At 39.1% G+C, this 21,924-nt stretch overlaps 1 protein-coding gene across 1 annotated transcript in view; it reads right to left on the reverse strand.

Moving 5' to 3' along the window:
- The window catches only part of LOC117455787 (matrix metalloproteinase-17-like), an 81,616-nt gene that overhangs the window by 24,211 nt on the left and 35,481 nt on the right, over positions 1-21,924 (reverse strand). The window contains exons 2-3 of the mRNA XM_034095358.1: positions 4,812-4,944; positions 3,808-3,943 (exon numbers count right to left, since the gene is read on the reverse strand). Coding sequence (XP_033951249.1) covers positions 3,808-3,943; positions 4,812-4,944 — 269 coding nt within the window. The remainder of the gene's footprint in view (positions 1-3,807; positions 3,944-4,811; positions 4,945-21,924) is intronic.

Raw genomic sequence — 21,924 nt, forward strand, 5'->3', positions numbered from 1 at the left:
TCACCATGTTGTCAACAGATTGCTCATATAAAGGAGTGTAAACTGATTTCTCTAATTATTTTCACAATTGTATTTATTGTTGTTATGGACCACCCATTCTTCAACTCCACACAGCATCAGTTGTTGTAAATACTTTGCTGTGGTGATAGAATAAAAACAGAACTGCATGTGGATGTTCTGACTGACACCCTAAGGTCAAAGTCACTACTGTTGAGCAATACATTTCTCAGTGAATGCCTTTTTATTATTTGAGGATGTAAAATATGTGTAACTGTTGTCACTTTTGAGTGGCTAACATAACAAATATTTGAACACATGGCAATACCTTGGAATATTATCTGTCGCAGATGAATATAAGTGTTCTCTTCATGGCCTCAACAATACAGAAACCTGGGAGCTGAACAAAGTCCTAGGATACAATCAAAGGGAATAAGTGCTAAACCCTGTATGAGTGAAAACACTGAATGCAAGTGGTGATTTACTACCTCACAAATGAAAATCGTATACAAAATATATATCAGATAAAGAAGCATGTAGAGTACATTTGTACACATAAAACTAGATAAAGCTTTCATAGAATTACACCAAACACTCCCAAGGCTGCAATTCTGTATGGATTAGCAATGCTTTGCGATGTTGCTCTATTGATAAACCACGCCATATGGCAACGTCTCAACATCTGACTGAATCTGAAATCAACAAATAATCCACAAGTGTTTATAATAAAAGCACTTTAAATGTACCATCTGTTTCTTGGCAGGAGCTTTAGGCAGAAAAAACTCATTTACAAAAGGACACAAGGTCTGTACTTCATATCCGAATCTCCAGTAAAACTTGGCTTCTTTGCACACAAATGTGAGGGCTGAGAGTAGAACGGTGCAATAAAGAGGCAGGCTGCCTTATTCCAACACCAGTCGGGCACTTCGTAGGATGAAGAGAAGCTGGAGTAGGAGAGGGCCATTGTTGAGAAAAAGTGAAATGTTCCAGTCATAAAGCAGCAGGTCTTCACAGTGGTGTGTGTGCTGGTTTCCCTTGAAGCAGATGTAGAGTCTGTACTTCAGCTTTGGTGCAGTGTGAGGCTGGATCGCTGCCACTCGGTTTTCCAGGTCAGCTGAGAGCTCACAAGAGCCCCCCGTGCAATCACATCCCGACCCCAAAGAATTGTCTGTATCTGTATCTGAGTGAAAGCCTTCAGTGGGAGGATGCAGGGGGATTATTTCAACAAGGAATGCCACGGGGGGAAAAAGTCACCAGGCAATTTGTTACAATAAGCCATAACTATCCCGCCCCAAGGTGACAAGTAATTCCCTCTGAACTCATCCCTCTCACAGTCTGATCTGTTACTTCTGCAAACCAGGAACAAAAAACTGACGAATACACCTTTTGTTTATCTCTAAATCAGTATACAACCCATCCTCTTCTGCTGCATCTTCTCCCACTCTGAGTTCTGCTTTATTTTCTTTCCTTTTTTTGCAGTAACTACCGCAACTCCCTCGTGCTCATTCAGCCTTCCCATCTCTCCTTCTTCTCGACCTGTTTCTTCAATCCTCCAGTGCCCTGATGTCCTGCTTTCCCTCCGCATCTGGCTTCATTTTGCAGCTCTTCTTCCCTCTACCTTTAGATGTATTAGCCTCCTTGGGTCATCTCTCCTCTGCAGATTGCTTTGGCTCAAAAGGCCTGTGCGCTCACTCTACTTAACTTTGGCTGGAATGGCAGAAAAAAAGCCTTACGTGTCTAACTAGTACTTACAGATTACTGCCACCTTTCATTTGCGGTCAAATGCATTCTCAGTGCTGTCTTAACATTTGCCAACAAAATTGGCTTCTGATAAACAATATCTCAACATCACACATTCTGAAAGCGTAGCCGCGACTTTGACACCGTGTGTTCCTGCTGTCAGGCACACACACTGCAGCTCTCGGCAAAGCAACACACCACTGAGCTGAGAGGCCACGCTGACCTGTCAGCTCAGTGAACACGCTGCTTCTCATCTAAATTAAAGCGATTTAAACACTCACACAAAAAGAGGCTAAACAGGAGTAATCAATAAGAGACTAAGTATACAACAAAGAATTGGGACAGCACCATTTTGTGTTTTAAAGGGAAGCATCAAATGTTGCAGTGGTAATTATCACAAATCTTTTTTTTATGCAGAAAATGTTATACATACTGCAGCTGTTAGCTTTCCTAAGGTGTAATCATAACATTAAGCACCTTTTTTTCGAGGGTAATTTTAAACTTTACTTCTGTCTGATACTGGCAAAGCAACCAATGTTTAATGCGAGATAAAATAACTGTGCTTGATGTTGGATACATTTTGAGAACAATCACGATGGCCACTGTGTGAGCCGAGTTTAGTGGCCTTAATGCACTCTAAAACACAGGTCAACTGTCACTGGATTTCCATTTACGGCCTACAGCCATTGGAGCTGAATGCTGATCAAATGCTTAATGCGGGAATCAGATAATAATTGTTCGGTCAGGCCGTTAAACAAGTTAATTAAACACTGACTCCTCTCAGCAGCAACAACGTTGGGGAGAATGGATCAAAAGTGGTGAGACAATGTTGTGACTTTGAAGCGCTGACCCTTTACCATCCCCTCTAACACACAGGGAGAAGGACAATATGGGGTATCCAACCTCATGTGGATGAGAACAGTGTGGGTGCATTGTGTGTGTTGTAACACTTGTGTCTTTATCTTCATGTGTGTTTTATATCTATAGTGTTATTGTATAGATTGTTGTCTTTTGCCCGTATACTGTATAACAAAAGTGGACTCAGTCAACGTGTCAACATTTCGAAAGCAAAGCAGAAGAACTCAATGGTTGCAAAAATAAGTCTGATTGTATAGAAGTCCATAGCTACACTACTTGTCAGTTGATACATTGCAATAGTAACAATTGTAAAACGTAGATGATGGCTTCAATCACTGGTTTCAAGTCTTCTTTGATGCAGCATGATGATCAATAAGTAAATGATGGTCCAATTTAAATTAAAATAAGCGCATAAACCAGCGTATGCCTTAGGCTGAGGCTACTGAGTGATTGACAGTTGACACTAATATTCCATAAACCAATTGTTGATATCATGAAGGCTACACCCACTTATTTTATAAAGTCCATGCTTAAGCCGCAGGGGCGCACACATGTTACACGGCTTGCCAACACACCAGCTTAGATCATCTCATTGAGTCACCCCAGTTAGCGTGTGTGAATCAGAAGAACATATGTTTCACTGCCTCTTCCTCTGCTGTACTGACAGATCGTCCAGCTGCACTTAACATGACTACATCATTTAAAAACTGCACAACGACCCTGTGACGAAACCTTTTATCTTCAGGAATCATGCAAACGACTCGGTGTTGGAGTGGAACGGCGAAGACCCGGAGATGCAATTACCGTCTGTTTGTGAAAACCATTCCATGCATTTCATGATCTTCCTCGGAGCCAAAATGGATCCAGAAACCAAAAGATTTCCACCTGGAGGAAGAGCCAGCTCATCTAATCTACCAAAGGCTGCACAGATGGAAGAGATAATGGGGAAAATGTGACGGTTTATGACTCCTAGCTCCATTCACTGCACTAATGTGATGTACAGAGATGGACCAAAAACAATGATGTTAAGCTTGGCTATCTGACACCGAAGCACAAACACTAATATCATAGGTTCATGATTTCCTCCAGCCAAGTGAGACGAACTGGACACATTTAGCGTGTCTCAATGATTGTGAATGATCTTGACATATATATTTGTATATTCCAGTGTAACTTAGTGTCTAGAAGTTTGTGTATTTCATTAAACCCTACCTCCAGGATAGATGCCTCTTACTCCATTTGTTCTGGGGGTTTACGTCTCGTTTCCTACGGCGCATTGTCCCCTCCGCCTCAGACACATCTGGCAGGGAACATCTGGGTGTTTTCATTAGACCCAGTGTGGCTTGGTCTGTTGAGGAGAGGAGAGGTAATTAAGGTACGGACTAATGGAGGAACGTTACATATACCTTATAAGAATATAAGGCAGCCCAGTATAACTTTTCCTACTTCAGTTTTATTACAGGTAGTAACTTGTACACATGAATTCAACACATTGACACCGCAACATCTGTTGGCAAATGACTGCTTCAGGAGCTGTAACTCATACTCTGTGCGCTCATATGCATACATATGTGCATGGGCAGGAGGTTATGAGTGTCCGCTAGGGCCATAAATCATATATGATTTGCACAATATCCTCTCACATGCACAATCCCACTCGCTCTCACAACACTACTGTTGGGGCCATACATTATACTTGCTCACACACACACTGTCTTAAAATCATTCACACAGTATCAGGATTTCAACCCTGTATGTGCGATGGAGTGTGTATGATAATATTGTCTATAGAAAATAAATTGCTATGTGTGTGAGTTAGGCTGAGAGCATGTACTGTATGTGTGACGAATGATGTGTGCAAGGGAATGGCGGAGGGTGTAGTAATCAATAATCTGTTATTCTGTTTTACAACACTATTATCAATCACATAGCATGCAGTGCTGTCATACTACTGTGTGTGTGACGGCAAGTATGATTTATGTGTATACCGTGTGTTGAGGCATGTGTAGACATATGTTCAATCAAATGGAATCCAATACAAAAAAGAGCTGAAGGTAATTTCATCTTTCTAATGTTCAATGTCAAAAATGATGGTGTTTTTGTCACTTCAGCTGTAGGGTGTACCTTATATTTTCTGTGAATGTGAAAGCCACTCTCTTACAGTTGACATCATTGTTCCCTTTCACTGCCATCGCACACACGTCCACATACTGTACCTAAGACTCCGGTCTCCTTCAGCCCTCCGTACTTCTGCATGGCTTTGATGGCATTGGTTAGGGCCTCCTTGGTCTGAAGCTGACCAGTCACCGGGTCAGGGGGCGGGAGGTAGCCAAACTTACTCAGCCAGTCCTGGAAGGGGAAGAGCAGACAGAGTTCAAGAGTAATCCCAGGCATGTCAAGGGCTCCAAGTATCCAAGCTGCTGTGAAGAGACACCTGTTCATTTTTACTGTCTGCGGATACTGTTCATGTTTACCGTCTGCTGATAGTGTGTGTTCAGGCACATTTGTACATTCACGTTTTGCGAGTGCTTGATGTCTTAAGCAAGAGTGTGTTCACATAATGTCCTTGAAATAACACGCACAGTAAGCACAATGTGAAAGCCTCATAACTTTTCGAACACACAGAACCATTCAAATATTTTTAATAGCAGGTATTTTCACATGTCATAAAGGGAAAAGGGAAATCACAGGTGCAACTAATAACATTTATAATGGCGGCATTTTGTTAACGTATTGCACACTCCTTATGGCGTACTCTTGCATTACTCCAACATTATTAGAAACACCTGCTGTTGGTCTGCTATTACACTGACATTGCTACATTAATCATACAAGCATCAAGTAACATAAAACACAATATTTTACATTTGACCAATTCAATATGCTGCATCAGGTATGAACTGCATTCTTAAGTTTTATCTGAGCTAAAAGTTGTGTAAGGATTAGGAAAGAGGAAGCAACTCGTGGTCAGAGTAGACATTTTCGAGTGTCATGTTAGTAGGGGAAGCACAGGTGTTACTAATAACATTAACGATGGCTCTGTTCCATTTTAGTGTCCAAGGTAGATCATTAACTTAATCATTTGCACCTGTGCTTTTCCATCTGTGACATATCAAAATGTCTTCCATAAAACAACCCTGTTCTTTGGTTTCCTTAGCATTGAAACAAGTAGGCCATAACTCTTTTTGATGGACTTTGGTGCTTTTTTTCAATTTTATGTGATTGTTGTACATAATTACTCTACATGTATGTTAAGTTATGTTAAAAATAGGGTTTTGGAACAGTGGTTTAAGTGAAATAGTAACTTTTTTGCCTGCTACTATGGTTTGGAATATTCAAGTTTTGTCAATTTGATATTTTAAATCTATCAGTTTCCTGAAAGATTTGCGCTTGACTCCATTGCTATAAATCCATTTGCTTTCTCTCTCTTGCGGTCTCTTGTCTTTTCTCCCTTTATAATTCGATGGTAAGCCTTTCTAAATGATTTCTGATCAGCTCTCATTACTGATGAGTGAGTGACACAGATTGATAGCAAGGCAGCGATTGACAGCAAAAACACGTGGGTTTGCTATCCTGGCTCCAAAATGGAGGAATGAGCTCCCCATTGACATCAGGACAGCAGATAGCTTACACACCTTCCGGCGCAGACTGAAAACTCATCTCTTTCGACTCCACCTCGAGCGATAGAACTATTAACAAAGCACTTATATACTAATAAAGGGCTGGCTTACCTAAAGCCAGTTGAGTAGCACTTGAAATGTTTGGCTCTATGAAACCTGATGTACTTATATGATTCTGTTGTCTTCAAGTTTGTATTTTGTTGGTCGAACGCACTTATTGTAAGTCGCTTTGGATAAAAGCGTCAGCTAAATGCAATGTAATGTAATGTAACAGCACTGGGGCCATTTCATTAACTCAATAATTGACTTTGGGTCCTACAAAGCCATTTGTTGACAGTTGATATTGGACTCCTCATCGATTGCTTCTAAACAGAATACAGATGATCACTAGTGTCATCTGTGATAATGAGAAAGAAAAACCGTTTTTGAAGTTTAAATATGTAGAGAGAGCAGATTGGAAACGCCTGAATAACTATGTCTGAGTTAAGTTTGTAATGTCTTGATAAATGTCACGGAGACGGGCCCCTTTACATTTACTAATAAAACTGAAGTAACTGTCTCTGTAATGATGTGCTTTGAGCCTCTGTGCTCACGCCAGGTGGTTGGAGCTTGGCATACATATAAAAGGTGGATGAGGGGAGGTTTATTATTGAGACATACTGAAAGTATATTATCTCAGAACTGGAAGGGTAAAAGAAATGGCTGCTTCTGAAATACATCAACGGTTGTTTGAGACTACAGTTGACATGTTGTGTACAGTATGAGTAGTCTGGGTCAAATGCATTGGGATTCAGGGGTAGATTATGCTGAGCTGAAAGTTCTAGCAAAGCACTTTAAAGGGTCAAATGCCAGGTAACCCACCCACGGTGTCAGCAGTCTGAACATTGTGGCAGGATGTAAAAAAAGAAATAATGGTATCATGCAGTATTGATCCCCATAGAGAGAGCTCGTGCCAGAATGTAACTTCAGGAATGCTGGTTTAAAGAACAGGTTAGACGTGTACTTAGCTTTGTGATCTTCAAACGCTGAAGAAGACGGAGTTGAGGCATCAATCCAATTTACTAAAGGATATTTTCCGTTTTTGCAAGAAGTTTGTGCCTATTTTTTAGTTATGACTTATTGATCGCATGAGCTAAGTACGAGTCTAACCTCTTATCTCCTTTTTTTCTGGTCTCACAATATTGATTCCTGTGAAATGTTAACGTCGGTCTCTTACTCTCCACAAGGTCAGCTACAGAACAATCACCTCTGTCCGGCAGTGGCTCAGTCAGTAGGGGCTTGCACTGTGAGCCGTAGGGTTGCCGGTTCAAGTCCCCGACCAGACCTAAATATGGAGTGTGGACTGCTACTTGGAGAGGTCCCAGTTTACCTCCTGCCCTGCCATAGTGCCCTTGTGCAAGGCACCGGACAACCCCCGTCCCCTCCCACTCCCATTGCTCCCCGGGCGCTGTACAATAGCTGCCCAGTGCTCCTAGTACTAGACTCCTGGTACTAGGATGGGTTAAAAGCAGAGAACACATTTCACTGTGTGTGCTGTGTGCTCTGCATGTGTGACCATTAAAGAGGGTTTCTATCTGACGCTGCTATAGATTCAGCATCTTAAGCAAGGAGAGGTTTGCTAACACTTGAACTCAACAAGGGAGATTTTGACATGTGGTTCAGAAGTCACCAGAAAACTGACTCTGCGCTTCACACAAATGCAAAGAAAAAAACATACAAATACTATATTTACCGCTCCTAGCATTGCATGCCCTCAAATATATTTTGACTACAACTGAGTAATTTCTACTGGAGTAGAAAACCACTAAGAGGCCATCAATCACAAGGGCTTTAAGCTGAAAAATGCAAGGCAATTTGTGTTACTGTTCAACACAGGCACAACATAAAGTAGCTGCATTAAAACTAGTTAATAGCTACTTTGTAATTAAAAAAGTCTTCATAATCTGCTATCGAGTGTAATAGTACTGGGTGTAATCCATATGAAAGCCTACTGAAAGTTTTTGGATGTATTTATCAGTGGCAGCCAGTATCTTTCCCAAGCTCGGTTGGATGCTACTCAATCGGAAGCTGTTGGTACCTGCTCATGTGGATAGTTATTGTAAATTGTAATCCCTGTAATGATGCTGTAAAATGTCCTTTTTTGTTGTTCTGTTTATGTTTTTATGTTTCATGTGGAACCTACTTGAGCAGGTCTCCCTTGATCAATGATCTCAATGGGATACACCTAGATAAATAAAGGTTTGAAGAAACAGAGATATGTACAGTATACATAATGTAGAAATACATTGCAAATATACTAAGCATTTAATCCACCGCGAGTGTCTTAATCCACAGCTGAAGTCTGTAAGGTACAGCTAATTCTCTCTTCCTTGGAACAAAGCGCTGTATGCATAAAACTGAAGGTCACATTGGATTACACTTAATCCTAAAAGAATAAGAGTAAAGAGCAACATGGATTGAAGTGATAGGAAACATCTCACTCTCATGCAGAGACAGAACATATATGATGAAGAAGTAAAGCCTCCCCGTGTGAGTTTATTCTCTCTCAGTCTGTGATTAACTGCAGCAGCTAGAGGGGGCTGGCGCAGATGGCTGAGACTCCAGTCTTCTTTAATCATGCATTATTAAGACACACAGACGCAGGAAACCATGGCACAAAATGACATCTGACACTCCACTATTCCCATATTGCTCTAACTGGCTTGAGAGGCAGACAATATGCTCTGCCAAGCCTGCTGCCACTGTAACAAGCACTTTTTTTCTGAACCATCAAATCTTTGTACAGTTATCAGGCCTTTGTGTTTCCGATGCCGTGCTGTGGTCAGCATAAAACTTTGTTAGAAATGTGTGGTCCAAGTTGTAAAGAACAGCTTATTGGACAAAGAAGAAACTGCTGGCTCAAGAACTTAATAGGTTATTGTGTAACACTTATTCAAAAGGCTAAATGAGATTAATGTAGAGGTAAACGGGGAATAATTGTCTTTGACACATTATAATTTGGTACACGAAATGCGTAAACACTGCCCATTCTTACATTTAACCACTTTGTGTTATGTTGTTCCTGCTAAACTATGCAGAAAAAGCTAGGAAAACCAGTCATTATGTTTATATAAAATGGTCTCTTTATCGAAAAACATTTGTTCAATGAATTACTAAACATACTTGGGAACCAATGTTTTTTCCAGACATTAAAAGGTTACACTAAAAGTCTACAGCCGTGCATACACTCTTTGGGACTGTATTTAGGCACACTGGTGTTTTGAGCTTAATGCTAACAATATCATGCTAACATGCTAATGAAAACAATACTAATATTTTGCATATTTTCTATATTTGGAACCAAGTTAGCCTAGCACGTTAGCAGGCCATTATATGTTGATTAGCACTAAACCTGAAGTAACTTTGAGACCGATGGAATTGTCATTGGTTTTGCAGGAATTTGGACATAACCAAAGAAATCCAAGAGTTTGAGAGGGGCATGAATGTGCGAACCAAATTGAATGCCAATGCACCAAATTGTAGTCAAGAAATGTTACTAAATACCAACAATATTCAATGCAGGAACCAGTGTGACCTTTATTCAACAAAGCGGGAAGGTAAGAGTCGAGTCGGAAAAGGCTGGCACTGAATCTTAAAAACGTTGTCATTGAACATGATGCAGAATAGTCCAACATCAACATTCTGTCAGGCAACGGTGTTGTTCACGAGAAAGTCGTACGTCATTGTGTGGTGTGTGTTTGTGTACACAAAGCAAGGTTGCTGTCAAGAATCCTAAACTTTGTCATCTATCTAAACTGTCAGGACTCTGTGCTGCTCAGAAAAGTGACTGTACAGTAAGTGTGAGTGAAAGTCAGAGGAACTGACACTCAGAGGAGACACACAACCGAGAGAAGAAGCTTGAGAAGATTTGGGTGGTAATGGAAAAGCATGGAAGATGGTGAGAGATGGAACAAGACCTCTGAAAACGAGTGCTTCTTGAGTTTTAAGATCTACGTATCCTCAAGGGAGCCTTCTGTTGTACCGCCTTGTATACATCTAAACCGAACCACTGACTTTGATTTCACACATCACATTAGAAACAGAGGGAGTGTGTTAATGTGAGTCAAGCATGAACTGCATGAGTAACATCGACCAAAGAAAAATAAAAAGAGGAAAAAGCACAGATACACAGAAAGGCCTCCCATGATTGCTATCTGACCTTCTTAAAAACACAAGGATGGCCTTTCAATGTGAGGTAGGCACAGTGGGTCATTGTTTGGCAGGTAGTTACATCTCCTGGTGTTTTAATACCAACTTTTACAGACGGTTGAATCAATAAAAAGGGGAGTTTTATGGGTAGAGTCGATCGCCAAACCGCTGTTTATAAGTTCCTTCAAGCTGCTTTTTTCCACTGTAAAAAGATGTTTCCGAATTCAAGCTTTGCGTAACTACTGTTGTACATAAAGGACGGACAACAGCCAACTTTTTAACTACCACTTTTCAAGCCAACAAAGGGAGAGTATTTGTAATAAAATCACACATTTATAGGTTGAAGGTTTAATGTAGCTTAACTATTAAAGAGAAAAAGCCAAATGGGAATTCATTGAGGTAAAATAATTGAAAAACTGAAGTGTATAGTTCATTCTTGAGTTTGACAAACACAGAAAGTCCTTTAGGTCTATTTTTTGGAGAGTTTAATGAAGACAGTTCTGGCAGGGTAATGGGAATTGATAATAAGCTTAAAGCTTTACAATTTATTGTGCAGACTGGCTTCTTTACAAGAAATTAAACGAGTCTTGGATATCATGGTGGGAACAATCAACGTAATAGAATGTTTTAATCAAGTGATGGATGATTCCTTGACGGAGGCACATCGAAGTGGTCAAGGGAAAACAAATGGCAGATTTTCCAGAAACTGCACTTCTTGTATGCTTTAATAAATACTTTTAGTGGAAATATAACCATACAGAAAACATTTAAATCCTAAAAGCATGACAAATAGGAAATCTTATATTCTTTAAATGGTGTGAGACTGTACCCAGTACCACCATTTACAAATGTTCACTGATATTATAATGTTCTTTTAACTGGTTCTGTTTATTAATTGGGTCCATTTTCCTTTTTATCTTCTCTTACACTACTGGCCATATTACTAAAATGCATTACAAAGACCATCTCACCGTTCAACTTCAGCTCCTTCCCTTCCCCCATATCCCTCCCACTTTCTGCACCTCATCTCAACATGAGGTAAGGCAGTGAACCTGATGTGAATCCGACTTCTATAAAACAGGGGAACGATGGGGGGGGGGGGGGGGAGTGTCGATTGAAGAGAGCGGTTGAGACGGAAACATAAAGCGGATCTTATCGGCTGGCCCTTCTTATCGCTCGCAGCCAGGTCAAGGAGTCAGATGGACAAAAGGGAGAGGAGATGTTACAGAAGAACAAACAGAGCGAGCGAGTGTCAGACAGACGGACGAGGCAGGGCTGGACGTGATGTCAAGATAGCGGAAACAGGGGACACACTCGCAGCTACTAGATATGAGCATTACCTGCACAGTGGGCCTTTTTGAAAGAAATATGCCCGACTGTTGTTTATCTGCAGTATGAAGCGATATATATTTCGGTTGAAGTTCACTCTGCATTCATGGTGCGATGTGCGTTCAAAGTGTGGTTGTCTAACATACTGCTGCTTTTTGTGGGATTTTTGTATCTCCCTTATAATGAGACACTTTGATCTCTCCAAGTTATTTAATTTAAAAATGAAGCAGTGCAGAGGAACTTTTGCAAAAGCAGGGTAAAGATGAGAGAATGTGGAATACATAAATACACAAAAAAACCTGTATTTCTTGGATGGATATTAGTTTTAAATGATCCACAGCGGATACAACGGTACTGTGCTGTCAACGTATTTGTTCTATTGATGTCTCTTCAAACTTATTTAGCATCCTGTGTGCAACACATCAAACAACTGCGTTTTCAGATGAGACTGTTATGCAATGATACACAGAATTAAAAAGGATTAGAGAAAGCGGTGAATGGAAACAGGTTGGGTGTTAACGATGGTGTTTATATAACATCATTTGATTTCCCATCACTCTTTGTACTGCTTCACTTAGATGTTGCACTTTTTACTAATCCAAACTTGTATTAATTAATATAACTTAGACTTAGTCGTGTATTATCATAAAGGCTTCTTTATTACACGAAGGACTCTTTGGATCTTATTTTCGGGCTGCAAAAAAAAAAGGAACCGTAACAGGATGATTTCCAAGATACAGTAAGATATAAGGAAAAAAACAAATCCCCCCGATGTTTGCTTTTATTCTAAAATATTGGATACATTCCCCTCTTTTAGCCTCTAAATCTGTGTACATCTGAGGAGGGAACATCACAGACATTACGCAACCTTTGCCAGCAGGCAGTGTTTCGCTTAAAAATGGAAACCAAAAAGGTTAGGAGCCCACAACATTAGAGGATATTGCCACTTAAGTTGTTTACCCAGGAAACATTGCTGGAAATAATGCAGTCGTTAGGTCTCACCCTCTTAAGAATCCCAGCAAATGTGAAGCAACAAGTGAGTCACGGGGGTTTCAAACACAAGGCAAGGCAAGTTTATTTATATAGCACCTTTCAGCACCAGGCAATTCAAGGTGCTTTACAAAAATGAAAGACATTCAGACAAAGGCATTTAAAAACAGTAAAAGATAATAAAAGAAACATTAAAAGAAAAACAAAAAATGAAAGACATTAAGAAAATGTCTCTGATAAAGCTCTGAGGCACTTTGCTCCAGTTAACAATGCTTGTATTGCATCCACACTTCTTTTTAATAGGAGTTGAAAATCAATCCATAGAATATACTCCGTTTAGTTCTGCTATAATGTAATACCTCATGCAAAGATTCTCAGCAGTGCTCACACACTCCAACAATTTGTCAATGGGGATTAAATCATCCGGGGTTTTGTTTGTTCTGCTTCGTGCTATATTATCTGGGAAATAAACTGTGTTTGCTCTGAAATGTGAGAGCCTTGGTCATTGTAATCATACTATGGAGTGAAGACTACAGCAGGTAAATGGCTACAGTAGATATTTATTTTCTTGTTTTGTCTCTACACTCCATTTATTGCTTTTTGTCTAGCTTTTGTTGCTTCTCTCCCTGCCTGTTTGGGGAACGCTTCGTATAAAGCTTCATCAAAACGATATTGCAGGGTTTACCATTACCGTTTCATAAAACATTACACAATGAGATTAATTTAAAAAATAATCATCTGTAATGTCACCATAATTACTTAGTGACTCATAGGGACTCATATTACAGTCTTACAGTATTTACCTAACTGTGCAGCATTTAATTTAACATTCTATCTTAATATATTGTCTTTGTATATATATTTTATATTCCTGCAACACCATTTGGTGTATGGCACTATTTTACTCCAATTTCATTTCAGGTTAAGAGGGCACACCCATGCTTTTTGGGGTTTTCCCTTCCTGTAGTGTAGACTAAAATATAAAATCGAGGGAGGGAGTTTCTCTCACACACGCTAGGGCTGCTCGATTATGGCAAAAATCATAATCTCGATTATTTGGGTCAATAATTGATATCACGATTATTAAAAACGATTAATTTACTTTGAAAACATCAATTTATTGGAGAAAAAAAATGTTGACCAATATGTTTTTAACAGTTGATTACGCTGAACATTAAGTATAATTAAACTTAAAAAATCTTATTTAAATAATAATAATAAAAGAATAATCGTTTTATTTCGATTACGTTGTTTTCGTAATCGTTGCAAGCCATAATCGTAATTGCGATTAAAATACGATTAATTGAGCAGTCTTGATTGGACACCTTTGTTTACTTTGTTGACATCACTACGCAACACTTGCGCTTCTCTTGGCTAACATTCCAACACATTGTACATGATAGGTGGGAGATCTCTAAGCGGTTGACCAATCACAACAGAGCTAACCGATCACAGCATTCTGGTCTCTGGTTTCAGACGGAGGGCGATAAGAGTTGCTGCAGTGTGAGAAAAATAAAGACCTTAAGACTTACATTGGCAACAATTACACTCTAGATTTTGTGCAGTGCATATGACAAATAAAGCATTTTACTCTTTAGTGAGTAAAGATAAATAATTACAAAAAAAGTTTGGAATGATACAAAAATTCAATAAACATTACATCACTTTAGTGCAATGCAGCCTTTGAAACCAAAAATAGAAACACGTATGCATTACTTTGAAAATATCCAAAATCAAACGGGACATCTACCCATTCCACCAAATCAATAAATTATTGATGTATTGCCCGGCTCCAAGTGAAACTCACCATAAAGAAGAGATGATAAACATAAATCAGAAAGACAAAATATGCCTATATAAAAACCCAAGAACACAGCATTCTGTATTTAACTCAACTACATTCCTTTAGCCCCCGTTACCAATTAAAGTCATCCAGCATCATGCAACACATCCGGTCAGATAGGACCCTCTTTTCTCCAGAGGTCAAAGTCCACCCTGCCATCAACTGCCTCTATTTAAGGCTCGATCTGTTTCATCCTCCTCACTTGTCTGACAATATCTTCCTCTGTTTCTCTCCGATGAACAGCTGCCGAGGTCCTTCAGCCTATTGACAAGAAATGAGTAACCGGGAGACGTTTAACCCCGCGACCTCACTGTCTCTCAAAGCCTGATGAAGTAGCAGAGGCCGCTCCAGTGTTTACGTTCTTCTTAAACGCTGCAGGGACAAAGGCAGACCTTTACTTGCCTTTTTGTTGAAAGATTATGAAGCGGTAAAGTGCTACGGTAACACAGAGTGGAAAGAAAAGGGTTCTTAATCTGTACATGTAGCAATTTCTAAAGAAAACGAAAAATAGAGTTGTGCTGAACGACTGAATTCTTCATCCATCAGCTGTTTACGTTGCTCTTTTATACTAACACACAAAAGATCATTTAGAAAGCCTTTGGAGACGCAACTAAGTGGTAAAAAATGTTTTTGGAAATGACTCATTTCTTATGGCAAAGTGTAAGACTAACCTTTAATAAAAGAAGATATTTTACAGGGCATTCAAACAAACACATGAAGAGAGAGGTGTTCTACTTCTGCCTCATTGTTCCTTTAATTAAAAATCCTTACATCATAGGATTTTCTGGTATTATTTTGGAAAGGCATAAAGCATTGAGTTTTTTTTACTTTTGAGGTCTTTCAATCTATTTTTCTTTGATAATTGTTTGTCAAAATCAATGTTTTCTTACTAGCAGTCCTTCCCCTCGCTGACTTCATTGGTGCATTGCCTTGTATCGAGGGATGCAATTACAGAAAACAAGCCAAAATAGAAACAAATAAAAGGGGGAATCTTAGACCAGTGACCAGTGCTGACTACCAAGATGTGGAAGAAGCAAAACCCCAGCTTTATTCTTTTAATTTGCTGAGAAACTATAGTGGTGTACCATTCTATATTTAAAAGTCCATTTAGAGAGAAAAGCAGCAGCTGGAACTGTATGGAAATATACTACTCTCCATTATACATGTTGCTTTATATTCTTTTTATCGTTATGAATGCTATAATTGCAATCATTCCAAACCGTGTAACACCAGCTGCGTGCTCGCCTCGGTTAACGCAACCACCGCCAATGAGCACACATAAACCTATCTTTGAATGTACTTTTAGGTATAAAGAAATATGATAAATATTTTTAAGATTTGTATCTTTTACTTATTCAATGCTTCTTATAGCAGTGTGATAAATAGCAGTGTAGCGACAGCAGGAACTGTGATACATCAAATCTACTCTGTAGGGTATTATTTAATATTGCTATTTAATAGCAAATAAAAGGATATGTGTGTATCAAAAGTAATACCCACAGACTGACAGTAAAACATCTCCTACTGCACCAAATATCCTATAAAGAATGTTTCCCTCAAATCAACCCAACAATCTCTGCTTTCAGCCGGGGAGATTTCTTCCAAACCTCTCGGAAACACCCAGGGAGTGTCTCCAATAGCTGCAGCGATGCTATCATTCTCCACAGCAGTTGGAGCAGCTTTCCATTTCATATCAGCGGCTTATACCCATAATCGTTTACTCAAGGCATTGCAGTGATATAACAGGCAGGCGACGGCAGCCTGTGTGTTTGACTGAGGAGCTCATAACAACTAGAAAATAAAGGCAGACTTTTAAAGCAAATATTACATTCCCAGCAGAAATAAACGATTGACAATCAACTGACATTGCGGGGGATATAAACGGACGGCTGCACAGCCTCAGACGCATGTTTGATCACACGAAGGAAATTGCTTTGCCCATTACCAAACAGTAAAAAAAACTGAGCAACTTTTGTAAAGCAATTTTCACACAGGACTAGAGAGATAGACCCTTGCTTATGATTGATCTGATGATCTAGGATACTTCCAGACTGAAGTGAAGGACTTGCAGTATCTCAGAGAAAAAACTATTTCATCTCAGACAAAGGTCCGTCAGCCATAGTCCAGTAAAAGATTGTGCAGTGGAAATTAACTCAACAAATTGGGCATAAAAAGTCCATACAAATCAAAGCATTAATTGGCGATATGTGGGTACGTGATATGAGACTAGTTATCGTATATTGCGTACAAATCTTTTCCTGGTTTCAAATGCTCTCCTAAATCTAAAAATCTCTTAAATGTAGCTGATTATTCTGGCTGTTCAAGTATTTTCCCCTATCCATGTCTATGATTATTTATAAAAATTGTCATTGTGTTTGTATTGCGTGAAAGCACCAATGGTCAACCTTACTATATAATAAAAGGGTGGATTTGTGTAGCTTAAATGTAGCATGGATTGATATTTTTGCAGCAATGAAGCCGCTTTTGGAATGTGACAAGTTTTTTCACCTAAACCTACTTTAACGATCAGGAAATCAGGGAGGATGGAGAAATAAATAAAAGACGAGCAGTGTTTGAATGAGTGACTAATCCCCATTTACAAACAGCCATTCATTTTTAGTATGAGTTGTTATCAACACATAGTAGTTCTCTTCTTCTACCCTCTTGGATAACTTGTATTTGTCCTTCATAGGGCACGAGCTTTCCCCTGTGTTGAAATGCCTTACCATCATTTGAATGCAGATGATAATAAATTGCATAAACATGATCTTAAACTCCCTCCTGTCCATTTTGGATCTACTTCATTGCTTGGTCTGGAAAAGAAAAGGTCAACAACTTACAAAGGCCCTCACGGAAGTGTACAGCAGTTTGCCAGCAGCTGGGTTTGTATTAATACAAGTACTTCAATACATCCTCCATCTTATTATTTGTTCCCTCTATGGCAGTGGTTCTCAACATGTGGTACGCGTACCACTGGTGGTACGCCAGCTCTCGCTAGTGGTACGCCTAGGAATCAGACATATTTTTTTTACATTTTATTTAACCAGATGAAAATATTGTGACAAAATCTCATTGACAATGCTGACCTGGCCAAGAAGGCAGCAACGTTACACGTTCTTGCACATAACACAGACATATAAAATACAGAGAACACAACTACGTAAACAAAAAGATGAAAAGCAGTCACTACATTGTGCACATTTGGGACAGTAAGAAAGATACACTACTTATTACAACAAGAGCAGCTGGTGGTAAGGACTTCAGACAACTTCAATTTAAAACAGGCTATAGGGACAAGTGCCATCAGTTTGAGGCTTGATTGAATAACATTAATTAAAAAAATAAATCATACCATCAAAATACTACAACGAATGAAAATAAGCTTGAGCTAATTGAAACTGTGGTTTGAATACATTCTTATAGGCTATTGTTGTTTTTAGATTTAGAAAAAAACATTTTTTTTCTTTTTCTGGCGTTGCTATTGACGACCATACTACCCGCGAATGATTAGCGAACGTTGCAAGCAAGCTAAAGAAAGAAGAAAGCTGAATGACGTTGTGAGAGAGGTACAGAGGAGAATATTACCAGCAAAAGTGAACAAGTGAATGAGGAGGACAGTCATCAATGAAGAAGTGACTCAGGAAGAAGGCATTTGCGCAAAGAATGGAGAGAAGGCTGTGACCGAGGTCAAAAGCTGAAAAAGCACACACTTGTCCTTAATTGTTATCTTTTTTATTTTATTTTTTTACTTTGCCACCACAGAAATGGCAATAGCAAACATCAGCAGACTGAAGATTAGCTATTAGCCCTTAGTATAGGCTCATCTGCTCCTGGAGGCTTTCATTATTATTGTGGAACTGAATTCACAATAGGACTTTCACACTTTGGTATTTGGTACATGTATGTACAGTTGTCATTTGTTGTGTGAGAATAAGTTATTATGTTGTTCTTTATATTCTCTTGTGTGGTGTGTGTGTGTGTGTGTGTGTGTGTGTGTGTGTGTGTGTGTGTGTGTGTGTGTGTGTGTGTGTGAGTGAGTGAGTGAGTGAGTGAGTGAGTGAGTGAGTGAGTGAGTGAGTGTGTGAGAGAGAGAGAGAGACCTTTGTACAAGTAGCTGTGGCTGACAATACATAATGTTATTATGAATAAATTTGCCTCTGAGTCCTGCATGAACTGTGCATAGACTGTAACAGTCTAACATTGGTCATATGGTGGTACTTGGAGAGACAACTATTTTCTCAGGTGGTACTTGGTGTAACAAGGTTGAGAAACACTGCTCTACGGTACTAAGATTCTGCTGTTATGATCATCTAAATGTACATTACCACTTAGGACTATCTTCAATCTTTAAGAAACTAATAAATGCTTAACCTTTAAACTATTGTGTTTTTGTTTCATGATTCTGTATGTATTTGTAAGCAGCTGTGACTGACAGACAAGGGTGGGACAAGTACTCAAATCTTGTACTTGTAAAAGTAGAAGTACCAGAGTGTAGGAATAATCTGTTACAAGTAAAAGTCCTGGATTCAAAAGATTACGGAAGTAACATTACAAAAGTACTAGCATGTAAATATACTTAAACCAAAAGTACTCATTATGCAGATTGGGTTAGGGGTTTCAGAATAATATATATTATATGTTTTGATTATAATGATTGATGCATTAAAGTGGGCTACAAAAATATGCGTAACGTGTAAATGTGTTGTTTTATAAAGTGTACATGTTTTGTTTTATAATAATTGCCACGTGTGGAATAAACTAATATATAAATAAAATGATGTTTTAGACCCAGGAGGCTGGTGTTGAGCTGGTGTGTGATGCAGCGCGTAGAGTGAGAAACAGGAACAGTAGTGCTGTGTGTGCACTACACTAACAGCATATGTTGACCCTCAGGTCATGCTTAATCCGAGATGTTCCTACAGTATCTGCCTTTATATATGTGTGTGTGTGTGTGTGTGTGTGTGTGTGTGTGTGTGTGTGTGTGTGTGTGTGTGTGTGTGTGTGTGTGTGTGTGTGTGATTCACACTTTCAAGCATGATGTCAGAGAGGGTAAGAAGGACAAGTTGGATGGAAACTTGGAGGGAGGATAATATGGGGCCTGCGTTCAGAGGAGAGAGAGCACAAAGAGAAAGCTGAGGAGAGTTTGAGGGCGAGCACTATGCAGACTTCCAAGTCCAGGAATAAAGAAAAATCTGTTTTTATTTTAGGGTTAGTCAGCGGTGGAAAGTTACCCATTTACTGTTATTTGTATTTTACTACAATAATATTCTTGTAATTTTCTGATATCCTTTTATATTGTCAATCATGTTTATTTGATCTGTAAAGCAACTGAGACAAATATGTTTTGTCGCATTGGGCTATATAAATAAATATATTTGATCACAGTGCATTTATTTATGATCTTTACTATTACTTTGTAGATTAAGATGACAAGATGAAAAAAGTTGACAAGCTTCTAAGCAATGAATAAAGTATTTAAATAAGAAATGTCACCTTCAAAAAACACAATACATAAATATTATATATACATTATTCTGTAAATGAGCTCTTCTGCATGATGGGTACTTTTTGTACTTTAAGTATATTTTGATGCAGGTGTTATACTTGTAACTTATCATGGTATTTATCTTAAGTACAAGAATGGACTACTTCTTCCACCACTACAACATACAGTATTACCGTATAGTATAAATTCTCAAATAGCTATAAAATGGTAGAATATTTTTGCCATCATTTGTCAGAATTGAGGCCAAAATTTGAAACCTTTTTAAAGCCATCTGTACGCATTTCAAGCAGTCTATGAAACAATTAAGTTTGACGTGAATTCTGTCAAAACTCTTGGGAATTTGTAACATCTTCTTAATAGAGTGGGTCACACTATTTGAAAGCAATCTGTCAATCCATGTCAACCACCAACATGTAAATCTGACCGAGAGAGACGCAACACTGTCCGTTTCTGACGTCTGAAGCCCGACTGCTGCCTTGGAGACGCTACATGAAATTGGAGCAGGCAACATGAAGGTGTTAATGCCCGTCTAGACATTATCTGTCTTTTCGCACCTTTCAATCATTCCTCTGAAATGGTAAATGGACTGTACTTATATAGCGCTTTATCCAGTCTCTTTAAGACCCCTCAAAGCGCTTTACATACTACATGTCGTTCACCCATTCACACAGAGCAGTGTATATTACTCCAGGAACTAACACGCATACACATTCACACACCGTTGGCCATGCCATCGGGAGCAACTCAGGGTTAAGTATCTTGCCCAAGGATACATCGACATGTTGACTGCATGGGCTGGGATCGAACCCACAACCTTCTGGTGGAAAGACGACCGCACTCCCTCGCAGCCACAGTCACCCCAAGAAAGAGCAGGTCTTGCTCTTCAAGTCTCACAGGCCCATTTGAAGAGTGTATGACTAATGTAACAGATTAAAATAGAATAAAATAAACCTTTAAAAGCTCACTTTGCTGGCTGAAGACAACCGAGTGGTCCTCCCATTTAAAAAGCTTCAAAAAATGTCCCACAATGCAACACTAGAGTCTAGAAGTTTTTCCACTCTACCCTTGTCAATAAGAACAGCCAGATGCACAAAAGCCCTTTAGTTTTAATCCATAAACATATTTGCATTTGACACAAGCACGCATTGATTCTAATTCTAAGTTTTTCCTTAGAAACTTCTTACATTTTTGTACAAAATGTCAGTAAAACACCTGACGGCCACATCTTAGATTACATTTTTATAACTGAAGTTGCTTCGACCTTTTATCTTTAGGGTTCCAGAAAAAAAAGACGGAGGAATTTGATATGCAGGAACTTGGTATCTGCAAAACTGTGCGATGTGAAATAGGAAGGGGTGAACAAAAAAAGCGGAATACAAAGAATTGACACAGCCTGTGGGCCACATATTGAGGGCAAGGCACTTCTGGCTCGGAAAGAGAAACACAATGGAGGAATTATGGGTAATGGACTTGGATGTCAGGCAGCCTTTTCAGGAAAGGATTTGAAATCCGGCCTGAATTCTACATCTTCATTTCACATAAATGTTAAATCCATTTATAAGGGCTGTGATAAAAATCATACTTATCAAAGCAATTGCAAGTTTTAATATAGACTGGACTTTTGACATTTTACTCTGAGACTCAATTCAGCTGAGGTTTGATAAGATTGCTTTGTGGAGGAGCATCCATGCAGAGCTGAGCTTAATTAAGATTTCCCAAAACTGATTTGATGGATTGAATTTGGATTATCTTCCTGCAGTAAGAAGTCAAGCAAATGACATCAGCATCATCTTGTTTTCCATTTGTTCGAGGTAAGAACAACATTTAAATGGAAAAGACTAAACGGGTTTCAG

The sequence above is a fragment of the Pseudochaenichthys georgianus genome, chromosome 12 (assembly GCF_902827115.2).
Source record: "Pseudochaenichthys georgianus chromosome 12, fPseGeo1.2, whole genome shotgun sequence".
NCBI classification, from domain to species: domain Eukaryota; kingdom Metazoa; phylum Chordata; class Actinopteri; order Perciformes; family Channichthyidae; genus Pseudochaenichthys; species Pseudochaenichthys georgianus.